At 33.6% G+C, this 15405-nt stretch overlaps 1 protein-coding gene across 5 annotated transcripts in view; it reads right to left on the bottom strand.

The window, feature by feature from the left end:
• Pcdh7 (protocadherin 7) overlaps positions 1 to 15405 on the bottom strand; it is a 407729-nt gene that overhangs the window by 207597 nt on the left and 184727 nt on the right. For 2 of the 5 annotated variants that reach the window (XM_021163001.3, XM_021163003.3), the window contains exon 2: positions 7571 to 7787. In XM_021163001.3, the coding sequence (XP_021018660.1) occupies positions 7571 to 7787 (217 nt within the window). The remainder of the gene's footprint in view (positions 1 to 7570; positions 7788 to 15405) is intronic. The other 3 variants (XM_021163002.3, XM_029477353.2, XM_085836699.1) reach the window with 2 other exon arrangements.

The following is a 15405-nucleotide window of genomic DNA, read 5'->3' as shown; positions in this document are numbered from 1 at the left end:
TCTCAAAAAAAAAAAAAAAAAAAAAAAAAAAAAACCAATCTGTGATTTAAGATAATGCTTCCCGGAGTTACAGAGACAAAGTTTGGAGTTGTGACGAAAGGATGGACCATCTAGAGACTGCCATATCCGGGGATCCATCCCATAATCAGCTTCCAAATGCTGACACCATTGCACACACTAGCAATATTTTGCTGAAAGGACCCAGATATAGCTCTCTCTTGTGAGACTATGCCAGGGCCTAGCAAACAGAAGTGGATGCTCACAGTCAGCTATTGGATGGATCACAGGGCCCCCAATGGAGGAGCTAGAGAAAGTAACCAAACAGCTAAAGGGATCTGCAACCCTATAGGTGGAACAACATTATAAACTAACCAGTACCCCGGAGCTCTTGACTCTAGCTGCATATGTATCAAAAGATGGCCTAGTCGGCCATCACTGGAAAGAGAGGCCCATTGGAATTGCAAACTTTATATGTCCCAGTACAGGGGAATGCCAGGGCCAAAAAGTGGGAGTGGGTGGGTAGGAGAGTTGGGGGGGAAGGTATGGGGGACTTTTGGGATAGCATTGGAAATGTAAATGAGGAAAATACCTAATAAAAATATTTTTAAAAAAAACAATAACGCTTCCCAGCCAACGTAATTATTGGATCTAAACTAAACAGAATGTAAGTGAAGAGAATAAGAGGAGAACAATACATCAAGGCCTTCTTCCAGCCTGAATCTTCATTTGTGAAATGCAAATGCTCTTATTGATACATTTTTCCTATCCTTGTTTTATTTCTAACATCAGTCTGATCTCCCCCAATGCATTTTCTCCTTTCAACATCATATCTAGTTCACTACAAACAAGGCTACCTCTCCTGACAGAAAGGACTGCATTGTGAAAGCAGGAATTCTTTTTCATTTGCTCAAGCTTCCTCACAAAGCCTTAGTCATATTTCAATTTCAATACATGTTTGTTGAGTCAAAATGAATAACCAGAATTCTGTTTCCATACAATCACGAAACAAGGGTTATAGGCGATAATGTTCTACATGGCTTTACTCAAGAAAAAAAAGCTCTGCTTACGAAAAAAATGAAAGAAATAGCTGCAATAGAACAGGTAAATAAAGAGTGTTTTTCTCTAGAAGGGGAATATTGAAACAAATCAGTGTCTCAGTAAGTGAGCTATACCCAGAGGCAGGGTAAATACACTTTCAAGGACCGGTTATACTTACATTTGTGTGTGTGTGTGTGTGTGTGTGTGTGTGTGTGTGTTTGTGTGACTAAGAAGAATTTTAAGATTATCTTTATACCTTACCAGTATCATAATTTTGTACATATTCTGTGAAAAAAAAACTGATAAGAATAGGAGAGACAGAGACATATTGAGTGAGAGAATGTGTCTCTCTATATGTCTGTTTGAGAGGCAGGAAAGATTATAATCACTTTTTAACTAAGGAGATAAACAACCAATGTATTTTCAATTAGGGGTAAAATTCCACAGAAGTCTTATACCATGTCTGATGGGAGCAAACCCACTAACAGACCTCCAAAGTCACTTAGAGGTTAGATGAGAACCCATTGTCTTTTAAAATGTCATAAGAGTTCAGCAGAGTGATGCAGCTTTAAAGGACAAAATTATAATAAAAAGGGTAACACAGCAATGTATTTTTATCAGTATTAATTATTAATACTGAGATTAGAAAAGAAAGGACTTGGAGTTGGGCATGCATATTAATTGAACACTTTTTGTTCATTTCCCCTGTAAGTGTGAGAATTTTGCAGCCATCTGAAGGGAAATATGTACAGGAAGGATAATGGACCCAACTGAAAAAACTGAATATAAACTGCACGATCTTTTTAAAAAGTATATGATATATATATATATATATATATATATATATATACATAATTTTGACACTGCCCAAATACAGCTTTACTGAAGGAGAAAATGCTTTGCTTACAAAAATATAAATTAGCTGCAATAGAAGAGGTAAACAGGAAGTGTAAATTTTCAGATAGATTTGATGGCAGAAAACAGGCAGGAAGGTTCCTGCCAATCCTGTTGTGCTCTTGCTCTGTCGCCTGGATCTCACCCAGAAGGAAACTCAGTACAAACACTTCATGGTCAGAATACCTTAGACCATTAGTTATGGCATGCTGTCTTTGTAAGACTAAAAACATTTAATGAAAACTTTAGATATTAAATTACACCAAATCTCCCTCAAATTAACAATAAAGTTTACTGACCACCCCACTAAATAATAGCTTTTAACATTTCATAGATGGATTTAAAGTCATATTTATTAATAAGTTATTTCAATGTCATCAGAATTGTTTTATTCTACAAAGATGAGGTGATACAAGTAACTGGGGCTCAGCATAGTGCTAAGTAAATAGAGACATAAGTGGATTTCAAACTAATGCTATTAGGCTTCAAGACCTATTTCAAACCACCTGATTCTGTCTACAGTGGTGATAAGTGTCTTCTAGGACAGTGTCATCTTAGGTTATTTTAGTTTACACAGCTCCATTTACTGGCAGGATACAGAGGAGCTGCAGCACACATCTTGATTGGTTGAGACCTACCATCATGTCTAATCAATATCTCTATTTAATCGCTAGGGACAGGGAAGAACAAGGCTATCTGACAGTGGTGGCCTACAGATTTTTCTTCTTGTTTTGCAGATAATTGTGAAGTACAGAACCATATCATAGATTGCTTTAAAAAAAAAAAGTAGAAAACCTAGCCTCAGTGAGATACTGGTGACTGCATTGACAAGGAGACCAACAGAACTGTGAAAGAAAATTCCTAGCAACGACCAGCAGTCTTTTCCTATAGTAAATAATGTGAGGTACTTATTTTGAGTTTAAGGTTGTGCAATTCACACCTATATAAAAATCTTGGGACATTTGAGAAGGTTTTGTAAGATATATGTGTGTAAATGAAAACATGATAGGCTGATATCAACTACAAAAGAATGCCTTAGAGATGTCACTAGAGAAGGGTGTTAGAACAGAGGATGCTTGGTTCCACACAAAACCCTGCTTGGTCTCTACTCTTAATTTGGTTGGCCACTGGAAAACAGATTCTCCTATTGAATGTTTATGTTCATCTGAATATAATGTAGAAATGTAATGCCAAAGAGAAAATTGGTTCACCATATACTGTACCATATTTTGATTTCCAGTATAAAGGAATTCTAAATTCTAGTAAAAGCATGTGTAATGAAGAGACAGAGAAGACAGGATATAAATAAAATAATGGAGCCAACCTTATATAAGGTTGACAAAATTAGGAATAGGATTAAAAATATAATGCATAAAATTTAAATATATTTTAGATATAAGAAAAATGAATTCCTGAGGTTCATCAAGGACTTAAAAGAATCAAATTTCTCAAATTGTTTAATTTTTAAAACCTGCCTAGTGGTCTAGTATAAAAGTTTACCTAGGGAAAAATATATGTACCAATTTCTTTTTTTGTCCATTCTTAGTCTGACCTAGTTACATGTCAAACAAGAAGTAGCAATACTTTCTCTACTGAGGCATAATACCTAACAAATGTGAAGGGCACTGTGGCCAGGGTGAAATACATCTCTTGCAGTGTGGTTTGAAGGAGGTTCTGAAACCATCTCCCATATTGGCCTGCTTAATGACAATATATCCACTCTCCTGATCAGAAATCACAAACCTAACTCAACCCTCTTCTTTGATTTATGTCATAAATGTGTTCTCTACTATCAGTATGAACAGATGTTATGTGGGTTGCTAGGCAGGCCTTAAAATTGCTAGTGCCATACCCACATTGATACACAAAAAGTTTACTACACATTTCACAAGAAGGGAGGATCTTCCTCCCCCTCCCTCTTTCTCTGTTTCTCTCTTCTACCTTGCATCTCTCTTTCTCTATCTACATATATAAAATCTTTGTGTGTAGATAGATAGATAGATAGATAGATAGATAGATAGATAGATAGATAGATAGAGATAGAGAGAGATTTTATATCCCTTTTCTACATTTATGTATATCTATATATATACATATATATATATATAGATATATATATATGAAACATAATGTAAACTTAAAAATCAAAGAAGATCAGATATAAAGGCAGAAACAAGTTGTTGGACTACAGTGATATTTCAAAGATAATTTATTTCACAGACATGAAAATAATCAGGCACAAACTGAAAAGAGTTATGTGGACTGACCACCTCTGATGACAATGTTGATCAGAAACCAAGTGGAGTATTTTCTGTAGCTGAGCTTGTAATATGCCAGATATATTAAAGGCATGTGTAGAAAAGGCAAACAGGCTTTGCAAAGTTGACACAGAGTGGGACTTTTAATAGAATAAATAGACCAGGGCTTAAAGGTTGAAACTAAGATAAATACTATAGCCCCAAAGAAAGTGAAATACCGTTCGAAGAGAAATTCTGAACCTTAGTTTCCTGTCAAAAAAGAGAAAGCTAGATATAGTCTATATTTGTCTTTGAAGTAATGATGCCTTTATGCTTAATATTTTCCTTTACTTGAATTATCAATTCCTACATACAAGTTTTAAATATTTAAAATCCAACATTTTATTATAACTTTTTATTGTGAACTTTATATTTTGAAATATTATTGCATTAAAAATTTAATATATTATCAAATAACCAATTATCTCATTATTATTGAAAAAATTATCAACATTAATCAACATGTGGATGGTAATTAATAAAACGAATGTATTAGTGATCATTGGCATGGATAAATATATACTTTCCCTGAAATATCTTAAGTGGCATAAGTGCTATTTAACTTTTTAAGAAATTCACCAGAACATCAGAATAGTGAGTCTCCATGCTAATAAATAATGTGCCCTGTACATTGTACTATTTTTCCCTGAAATCGGACTATGTAAAACTAGCTAAACAGAAAAACAACTCATGTTCCTTATTAATGAAACTACTTTTATAATAAGTTAAAAAAGAACAATATATCTTTTGGTAAAATATAAATATATTTGGATACATTTTTGTTTCTATTTTTCCATTTCAATGCCTTCCATGGCATGATGTCTTTGACATCTTATTAGACACTCTAACTTATTTCTCTTTTGTTAAATAACAGAGGAACATTATATACTACTGTGTTGCTAATTTTCTTCTAAACTTTCCAATGAGACTTAATCCAAGACACTTAGTGATGTGTGCACAATTTCATCCAGGTTAAAACTGAAAGAAAAATATTTGGTATGATAATAATTAGGAACTAGGACAGCATATAAAATGATATTTTTATAGAGAATCCAAATGAAAATCGAAACAAATTCTGATGAAAAGCTAACCAAGCAAAAAACTGCAGATTACCTGTATTCCAATTAAATATTGCAAATGAATACTTGACCGGTTTCAGTTCTAATTCTATTTATACAAGAATGGCCCATTAATATAGAAGATGAAATTTTACCAGAACTCAAGCAATACAATTATACTCTATAAGTACATGAGAATTTAGCAATCTAAGATCCAAACAGAACTGTTACTCAAATGTCAACGTTTGAGTCTGGCTTGTTCAAAGTGCATCCCATCTCATCTATAATTATATATAGATCAGGGACAATATAGATCACAGGCAACAGATGACAAAGCATTTATATGCACCCTGTGTTTTAAGTGTCAGTCATGTGTAGAAAAATTGGTTGTGATCCTATGCCTCTTCTGTTTATAGCACTTACTACATAGTTAGGAAAAAAATGAAATTTATTTAGCAAATTGTTTCAGTGAACTTTCTATTCTATTTAAATTTTCCTCTCTTTTTTCATGACATTCATGTTTCCTGAAAATTGCCCTAGGTGAGCTTACCAAACATAATTATACTTTAATTAGGCATCATTTCCTGATTATATTTAAAATGCATACCATCTTTAAATTAAAAAAGGAAATAATAATAAAAACTAAAATGCCAGGGTTACAAAAACCACTGACATAAAAAAACACTTACTGATACAACATTCTTTCTAGAGTAAAGAAAGTACTTTTAAGAACAAGTAAAATTGTACTATTATCAAAAGAAAATTTCATATAAAATAGAAGTCTCAAGAGCAATGAAGCCTGTCTGACTAAGAACTATTCTAATATATATATATACATATATATATATATATATATAATTAGAACTTTAAATACATTTCCCTTAAATATATATTCAACTGCATTTTAATTCATACCAAAATTTTACACTCATTTAATAAAATTACTGACAAAATGTTTTTTTAAAGATCATGTCAAAGTCCCTTCCACGTTAGCACACACCACCATACACACAGATAAGCATGCCTTATAGCCAGGAGGCAAAATGCCATTTAAAGTCTAGAGAATTGATCAAGAGGGACTTCAATCAACAGGCCCTGATATCATATTTAATAAAGATCAATACTTAGGCAATTACTCAGTATGATTTAATGTGGAATACTTCACTTGGGGTCACTTTTTGATTTATGTTTTACTGGATTTTAGTATTCACAAGTACATTTCTAAATCAAAAGGTGCATTTTTCTTTAATTAATATACTCTCTTAAATATAATATATATGCCACCACTGAAAAAAACTGATATAAAGCAAGAAAAAGAGCCTTTTTCATAAGAGGATTGAGATGGTGAATGACAGAAAACCATATGCAATTTTCATGCTTTCCTTGATGTATATAACTGTATCTCTTTCACATTAGAAATAAAAATGAAGTTAGGAAAAGCTTTGCCTCTCCACTGTGAAATAAACTCATGCCTCAAGTGTTTATCGAGTATTCAAAATCTAGAAAATAAATAACACGGTTGCCTTTGGGAACATGAGCAAATGTGAAAGCATTTACATGTATTATTTGCAACATATTTTATGATATACAAAAGGCAGAGAAGGCCAATTGTGACAATTATGAGAATAGGCTCACAATGAGGTGAGGAAAGGGGGAATTATAATTTGTTTTATTCCCCTTCTCTTTCAAAAATAGAGATTAAACCATGTACTTTAAGGAGAGAGAAATTGTAATGGCATTTAATGCATGCTAGGGAGAGCAAGACACTACTGCTCATTTCTGATCCAATTCACCTGGCATTCAAAAGCAAAGGGTCAAAACTGCATTGCTGAATATTGAAAGAAGGAAATAGTTAAGCAAAGTGTGTGACTTTTGCTACGGTTGGTTTGTGTTCATTGAAGAAATAGTTGCATGACAAAAATGAATAGAAGAAAACACTCATACAAGACCTCCCTTAGTGGCTGTGCTTTTGCAGTTGTGCACTGAGTTAGCACTTTCATGGTAGAAAATGCTCCAGTTTATAAATAGGTGCATTTATTTCTGATGCACTACTTTAAATGATGGTGTGATTTTATGAATTTTTATCTATAGATTTATGTTTCTTTATTTGTGAGTTCTGTATTTTACCAAATATTTAGAATTTTAAATTAATTTTGGTGTAAGCTACTTTGTTTTTTGTTTTGTTTTGGTTTGGTTTTTTTTATTTTAGACTAGCTTTTCACAAGCCTAATTATTCGGGCTCACTAGCGTGATTATGTGTGTGGATGTTGTGTTTGCCCCTACCATTTTCCATATGCTCTGCCTCACCAACACTGCCATCCGGCGTGGTCCTCTCATAGTTGTCCTCTGGGAGTGGAAGGGCACCCAGTCTTGGCCCTGATGAACTCTTACTGCTTGGTGTTTCTGACTCCTCCAGCCCGCTGTCATAGCAACTCTGCAGTGACCCCTGATGTGGGTCCTGAGGCTGACTCACAACAGAAAACGTCACTCTACGAAATGGCTGTAAAAGAAAAGATTCTGAATGTCACTAAGATATAAGATGGTAAATGATCTTATTTCATAAAATACATTAATTACATATTTTAAAATCTACAGACACTAATTCAATACAAAATAATTAAACAGGTAGAATATATTTGGATAACTATATATCACCTAAGATAAGCCAAGAGTTTATATTTTACTATTGAAAACAAAAATCTTCCTTATGAAACAAGTGTAAGAAAAATAATATTTTACCCACAAATGCATTGAAATCAAAGAAACTAGTTTTATATATTCAATCTTTTCCCATTCAGTAGTCTTTATATTTTCCTCAAATAGATTTAATAAAAACAATGATCAGTAACTCTGGGAGGAAATAATATACCAATACAATTCATTGTGAAAAAATGTCATCTCAATACTTCAAATGACATAAGGCATTCAAATCCAGTCGATATAATATAGACATATAATCCCGTGTTTGCTGAAATTCAGCTAGTAACAGTGCAGCTGATAAATGAGAACATGAATGTGGAATTATGAAATCACAAAGTATTTATGACTTTGTTCCTATAAAGTATCTGTTTAAGGCACATATAGTGAGATGATCTGTAAAACTTTCTTCAACTAATGAATGAAAAAGAAATTAAAAGTCTTAACTGATTGTAGTTACAACAGTTGCAGTTCATTCAAACACGATGTAGTGTTTATTTTGTTTATTACAGGTCCTCAAGAATTTTCAAATAGAACCAACAAGTACCCGTTTTAGTGTCAATGGCTGCTCATATCTATGGGGCATGAGACATGCAAGTTATCTGAATTACATAGTAACATTAAAATAAATTCAAGTTTATTATGGCAACAAACCAATGCTGCATCATTCAGAAGGCCAACGAAAGCATTAATGGAATATATAGTATTGGTTAGGTGACATATTATGTGATGTATATACCAAATGCTGCTTGGTAGCTGTCTGAAATTCTTAATAATAGTTTCATACATTAACCCCTCATGAATTTCGAATTGACACGTATGTACATAGTTATTATACTTATAATCCACATTCTCCATTATCAATACACAGTATAAATTTACTGCTGCCAAAACATAGTATAAATTTAAGAAGCTTTTCTGAGTGATTCTAGTTCGAAAGCTCATTGTACAAAAATCACTAATCCTTACCATGACCAATAGGACTGTAGAGTTATAAGGATTATCTGCACATCATAGGTTAATTAAACAAGACAGTTGAATTGTAGCATTTCCTCATAATTTGTAAATTGACTTTGTTAAAGTCTAATATATGCTTCCACAAATGTCTCCCTTATTCTGTTTTAGGAAAAAAATTTACTATGAAACCTGCAAATTGATATTCCTGCTATTATATCATTCTTTGTTAGCATAATAGAAACATACAGTATATGCAGATTTCTTCATCCTACTTTAAGATCTAAAGATTGGTGGGCATTTAGTATCATTATGGACTTTATAATATTTCATGCAATTAGGACAGCAGAATGGAAAAATGGTCACGCAGTATTTCACTGTGGGCAGTCTATACATCATGGGACCAAACTCACTAACCAAAATGTCTACAGACATGGCCTTTGCAAAGAACTCTTACCGTTTTTATGTTTTTATGTTTCTATGACCATTAGATTTGCACTAAGGAATCATTTTTGTTTATCTTGCTTTCATTTCTGTTTATATTCCCTCCCACTTAATATTATCAGGTAGCCAAAAAGTATCTGGAATTGCCTGAGGAGGTTGGTCTCCCTTTGAAAATGTCACTACTACAGCTTTCTTTATTTCTGCCTTTTTTAAATTTAAATCATGGTTCAGTGGTTAAAGGTACTGCAGCTTTCTTAAAACCACCCTGTTATTTTCAGCAAACAGTACTGAGCAGTGGAATTTTAATGATAAAGAATAAGGGAGGGACTACAAAGGCTATACAATGGGTTAAAATTATTTATCATTCTAAAAAGAATGTGGAAGAAAGGTTAAAGGTTAGTCTTAATTCTATTTTAATGACTTTCATTTCTTTTAGGATCAGTTTCAACTATCAAAGCAAGAGTTTAAAATGAACACAGAAATACACACACTATTAATACAGAAAAGAAAAATGAGAAATAATTTTTAAAATGTTGCTTCATTTTGTTATTTTAAAAAAGTAACTTTTGGGTGAAAGTAGTAACTTGAGAATCTGTGCTGAGTTCTTTCTTTTCCCCAATGTAGTACTACAATGACAGAGAGAACCTCTATCCTTCTAATGAAAAAAAAAAGTACTGAGAAAAAGGAAATAGTTCCACAGTGTGTTAGCTAATAATTGTCATGAATTTAGCATTCCATTTTCTGGATTTTTTTGCCCCATTTTATTGAGAATATTTTGATCTCCACAATTTATTTTAGAAGAGCATTAGAATTTTAGTACTTAAAAAGGCACTCAGTTCTTCAGTTTCTTTTTGTTTGAAAGTTGCTTAACTTAATATAGATTCTAAGTAAATGCAAATATTTATCACATTAAAACTTAAACTGAAAAATATGACACAGTAAGCAAGAACACACACACCAATCATTTGATCCATATAGTTAGAATTCTATATTCTGGAATATCAACGTTATATCTCTATGTTGTGTGTTGTTGCTATTTTAAGTATAAAACTACTTCGATGATGCATTTAAACTGATAAAACAAAGTTAGTATTAGAACTTCACTGAGGTATCGATGCATAATCTAACACTCAACTCTAATAGTATGCCACACATATTCAGTTAGTAGGTATATGCACGTATAGAGAAATCTAGAAGGAATAGGAAGAAAGAAAAAATATATATGGAGAGGGAGGAGAGGAGTTGGGGAGAGGGGAGGGGAGAGAGGGAAAGAGGGAAAGGGAGAGGGAGCAGGACAGAGACTTATCTTCATTGACTGTTATGTTTTATAACATGTACTACAATACAAAATTATGGCACTCCCCCCAGATTTAAAGATGGACTAGATGAGCAAGGAAGACAGTATGTCAAGTTTCTGACAAAAACAGTAGTGTGTATGTCTGTTTCACTACTGATGATATAAAGAAAAATCGAGTGACAACTCCTGAGTTTACTCACAACTTTGAATTATTTAGAAAATTTATAAATAATGAAGTGCCACTACATACCACAACATAAACTAAGTAAGTCAGCATTGAGGATAATCTGCTCTAGAAACCAACAGATTCCCCCACAGTATCTACTGATTCTAGAATCAGTTATAGCAATATGCAGGTCTTTCTCAGGGCACAGAAACATGGATCTGAAAGCATTCAAACTCATACACTTCGAGATGTGAGAACCATTACCCTAAGGAAAGGCCAAAAAAGAGCTACCAGCAATGGGGATGGACTTTTTGGTTTGAGTAGCTGAATGGAAGTGGTCATAAATATGTCATGATTCACTATACTTGCATTTATTTGATGGGCTTTAAAAATTACATACAGTGAAGAAGCTCAACGGCATACATAGACGCGCGCGTGTGTGTGTGTGTGTGTATGCCATATATATGTGTGTGCCATGTGTGTGTGTGCGTGTGTATATATATATATATATATATATATATATATATATATATATATATATATGTATATATGTATGTATATATATAATGAAGATAAAGTTACCAATGAAATGCAAATAGGAGAAGACTCTAATTAACATGCTTAGAAGTATAAATAGGTCTTAAAGATTATTGGACCAAGGTTTAAATAGGGATGCATTTACTGATTCTCGATATTATTCTTCAATGTCACAGAAAAGTGTTCATTTTAAGGTGAGTATGTAACATGCTAGCAAAGCAAGGTGTTCAACTGAAGTTACAAAGAGAATGAAAGAGCTCAGTGAACACTAAATTAAGTTAAACAGAGAATTATTTTCAAAATAACCACAAAAGCAAAAGAAAATTCTTCCATGGGTATGTATAAAGAGTGTATAGGTTTTAAATAAGAAAAGTTATGCTTTATATATGAAAAATAAAAGAAAGCAAAAAACAAATATTTCAAAATTCCCTATAGATTTTCTTTGCTACCTTGGCCAAGTTAGCTGACCTTTGGTTCTTATGCCTTAGGCCAAGGGTCTGTAAAATAGAGATAATAATATCTTTTTCTTAATTCTGGGGGAATTAATGAGATAGCTCATAAAAAGAGCCTCAAGCTCCCTCAGAGACACATCCTATAAAAGGTAGTGTGCCTCAGGCCACTGCTAAATAACCAGAGTTCTCTTCCATCATTTTACTTACGTTTCTTCTTCTTCTTCTTCTTAAGGAAAATATAGAGCTAGCTAAGTAATTCACAAATATTCTAGGTAGAAGTTCTAAAGTCCACATAAAATGTCAGGCCTAATTAATGTTGAAAACCACAAATTATTGATGAAGTAATAATGCACATATGATAACAACTGCATATTTCAAGGGCTACAGTGATGATATCCTTCATTAAACACAAACACTTTGGTGGTCAATTAATTTATAAAGGCATTTGTCAGCTACTTTGGGGCTCCAATATTACACACTAGAAGCTTAGGCTTGAGAACAAGAAGATCAGGGTAACCACAGTAGTATAGACACTGCCACAAATGCATTCAAACTCCAGGTAAGATGCTAAGTCAAGAATAATGATATGGTTTGTCTTCTCTTTAACTCCTATGTGACTAAACCTCATTAGCATTGCTTTAAAGTTTCTCTAGGTTGGTAACCAGCCTTCTGAAACCTTTCACATCCATTCACTGTTTTCTGGTATCCCATAGAGGCAGTTCTCTGTCTGCCTTGATTGTTTTTCTGTTGTCATGGAACTTGAGAGGGCAGCCTCTTTCTTGTCTCCCTCCTTTCATGGAAATAGCAATGCAAGGGAAGCAATGTATGACCATGGTCATCATTTACATAAATAAATAAATAAATTCCATGAACTTAAAAGGATAAAAACAGAGTGTAATCATTGAGAATGTATAGAATATCCAAGTGAAATCTAAAGTATAGTTTTGAATTAACAGATGACTATTTAAAAACACATACATAATAATTTTACTCATGATAAATTGCTTAAGCAGTTTTAAATAATCTATAATACCTGAAAATCCTTTGTGATGTTTTATAAGGCAATGTTTGTAAAGACTTTTACCTCAATTCTTTACCAAAATCTTTGAAGTTACAACCTACAGAATAAAAATGCATATTTCTTTGCTAAAGTAGAGATAAATTTGAGGAAAATAAAGAGATTTAAGTTTAGTAAATGTTGTGTTTCATAAATTCCATAGAATGAAGATAGTTTGGCATTAGAGTCCATGTTTTATAACTAGTGACAATACCTTTATGGGAATTTTATCTGCAAGAGGATGGGCCCCTAAGGATGCCATCTATTGGAAAGTACCTCAGGTTCAATCTTTCCCTTATTGAAGAGTGCTGTGTCTAACAGACAACTTTATTGGGACCTTTAACTCTGCACCTTCCTTTTTAGCTTCAGTAGTTTCTTCATAAATTGTCTCCTTATCTGGAACTCACATACAGCTGTCTCTGTCACATCAATTATTTCTGAATGGGCTGAAAGACTTTTTTTATTATTTTTTTCCAATTCACTTAGTTATGTCCATCAAACCGACTTGTAATGACTCTTTGTCAGTCATAAAGCACTGAAACCATGAGGAGGCTCTTGGCGTAGGAGGAGTGCTGCATTCTATATTAAAAGCAGAGCTGTCTGATGATGGAAATCCTTTCCCTACAAATGAACAGATGCCTGATGAAACATTCTCAGACTGTGTCCCTGCTACTGAGCAAACATACCTGGGATTCTATGGAGCATTGGTGGTAGGATATTTGGCAGAACCCTCAAACAAACTTTTATCACGTCTTTAAACTTTTTAGGGGTGCCTTCATGTACTGAAGTCGCAACATTCCTCCATACTTCAAAATGACTGTCTTTCTTTCATGTTCACAGAAGAAAGGGTGCTCAAAAGACTCAGGTTGAGACATGTGGATTCATTAATTACCAAGCTTATTTGAGGAAAGTAAAATAGTTAGCTCTTCACACATGGTGGAACTCATGGCTCCAGCTGCATATGTAGCAGAGGATGGCCTAGTCTGACACCAATGCAGGGAGAGGCCCTTTGTCCTGTGAAGGCTCTATGCACCAGTGTAGGGAAATGCTAGGGCTAGGAAGAAGGAATGGGTGGGATGCGGAGCAGGGGAGGAGGGAGGGGATGGGGAAGGGTATATTTTTGGAGAGGAAACCAGGAAAGGAGATAACATTTGAAATGTAAATAAAATATCCAATAAAAAATAAAACTGGAAAAAATAGCTAGTTCTTGACTTAGGTATAAAATTATACATTTTACACTGGTGTTTGTATGTGCACTTGAGGTATTAAGAATCCAGAGGTATTCTTAGTTCTACAGATGTGGGTTAGTTACTACGAAACCAGCAAGGAATCCAATTCCTGATGCCAGGGAGGTACAGTGTTCTTTTCACTCAAGTTGTCATTTTGACTAAGGCTCTTTCTATATGCACCATATTTATGTCCTGGTTTTTCAAGGTACAAATAAAATACTCAATGTGGAAGTGAAAACTGACTGCAAGAACTACCTACTCTGGAGGTGCAAACTGGCCTCTTTGCATTTTGCATTTTATTGCATGAAAAACATGAAAAAAACAGAATAAGCAAAGTTGAAAATTCTTGGCAAATACAGCCAAACTTATACAACAAAATGATTTAGAAAACCAAATATTCTAGAACATAACTCATTGGGTTGCTATAACATAGGCACTATTAGCTGATCTATTTTTCAGCATTTCTGACTGGTTCCTTTTAAACCTAACCCACAGTTTAGCAAACCTTCTTCACAACGGGCCAAAATATAAATATTTCGTGTTCTGTGTGCCATACATCTCAGCTGCACTTACCTGGCCCTGCAGCTTTGACATAAAAATAGTCATTAAAAACACAAAAGTTAATTGACAAGGGAGATTTTATTTGTGGACATAACATTTTGAGATTCTGATAATGTTTCCACTCCATAAAATGTTACTATTGTTATTTTTCAATATTTACAACTATAAAGAAAAAAATCAATCCTATCTGGCTGACTATTCAGAAAGAAGCAGAAGGCCAGATTTGGCTGAGATTCCCTATTCTGATACAATACAGTATAAAGTGCCATACAAAGATGTCATGAAAAATTAGAGCCAATTATTCAAAAAGCTGTTTTCCAATTTGTGGACTACTTAGATGCTCCATTTCAGAAACTTGTTACTAAGTCCTGATTTGTACAAATGCCTTATTCATTATACAGAAGAAAACTTATACAAATAATTTTATTGATGTTATTTATTGTGGATACAAGAATATATCCCCCTCCCTATGGAAAGGTCAGAGAGCATCAGCAATGACAGGAAAGAAATATAAAAGCTGGAGAATGGAGTGTTAGGAAATGCTGTCTTGTAACATAGATGTATCCATGAACACTCAGGAGCTATGGCTACCTCCAAGATGTACGGAAAACCATAAGCCATGGAGATAGATGGGAACCAGTTGCAAAGAATGTAAGAACAAGAAGCAGATTAAAAGGGGTAATAAAAAGTCAATACAACCCTGTCTTTGAAAACCAAAAACCAA

The sequence above is a fragment of the Mus caroli genome, unplaced genomic scaffold (assembly GCF_978045245.1).
Source record: "Mus caroli unplaced genomic scaffold, Mus_caroli_1 scaffold_4, whole genome shotgun sequence".
Lineage (NCBI taxonomy): Eukaryota > Metazoa > Chordata > Mammalia > Rodentia > Muridae > Mus > Mus caroli.
The sequence above is the reverse complement of the archived record's forward strand: the minus strand, read 5'-3'. Positions and strand labels throughout refer to the sequence as shown.